A 606-nucleotide genomic window follows, 5' to 3' on the forward strand; every position below is an offset into this window, starting at 1 on the left:
GCTTAAGATAGTACCCATGGGCAAAACACATTGAGTCAGATTCGGTCTGGCAGTGCCCCAAAGGGATCTGTTCACCGCTAGGTGTTCCGCTCCGGGCACAATGTCCGCTTGGTACATTGTAGACCATAAGAATGGATAGATGGGTGGATGGATGGACGGACGGAGGACGGACGGACGGACGAATGAACTAGCGAACGAATAAATCAATTGCCCAACCCCATCCTGAACCTGGCGGGTGGACGCCATCAGGGCACATCCTCACTACACTAGATAAAAAGTGGGTAGCACCACTAGGCGCTCCGTCGGCAGGGGGCGCTGCAGGGCGGAGGGGTGAGGGCTGGGTACTGGGATTTGGGGGCAGGGGCGTCGGAGACCCTGCGGCGGGGGCCCGGGGGAGTTAATCCGAAAGCGCCGCCAGCCCCGCGGGCCCAACTCCACGTGTCACCGAGAAGCTGAGGTAGAGACAGAGAGAGAGAGAAAGCAAGTGATCTGAGTCGGGGAAAGTCCTGCGCGCCTCCGGGCAATTATAAAAATGTGACCCCCCGGGTCGGCTTCCAACCACCGCCCTCACCTGCTGCGCCCAGCGGTCCGCCGGCTGCTGCTCCG

The 606-nt window shown here is 60.6% G+C and overlaps 1 protein-coding gene across 1 annotated transcript in view; it reads left to right on the forward strand.

The window, feature by feature from the left end:
* The first annotated feature begins 532 nt into the window (after positions 1-532).
* The window catches only part of IL12A (interleukin 12A), a 7,392-nt gene continuing 7,318 nt past the window's right edge, over positions 533-606 (forward strand). Inside the window, 2 exon segments of the mRNA XM_014537974.1 lie at positions 533-551; positions 554-600. Of these exon segments, the coding sequence (XP_014393460.1) occupies positions 533-551; positions 554-600 (66 nt within the window).

This window comes from Myotis brandtii, unplaced genomic scaffold, assembly GCF_000412655.1.
Source record: "Myotis brandtii unplaced genomic scaffold, ASM41265v1 scaffold186, whole genome shotgun sequence".
Classification (NCBI taxonomy): domain Eukaryota; kingdom Metazoa; phylum Chordata; class Mammalia; order Chiroptera; family Vespertilionidae; genus Myotis; species Myotis brandtii.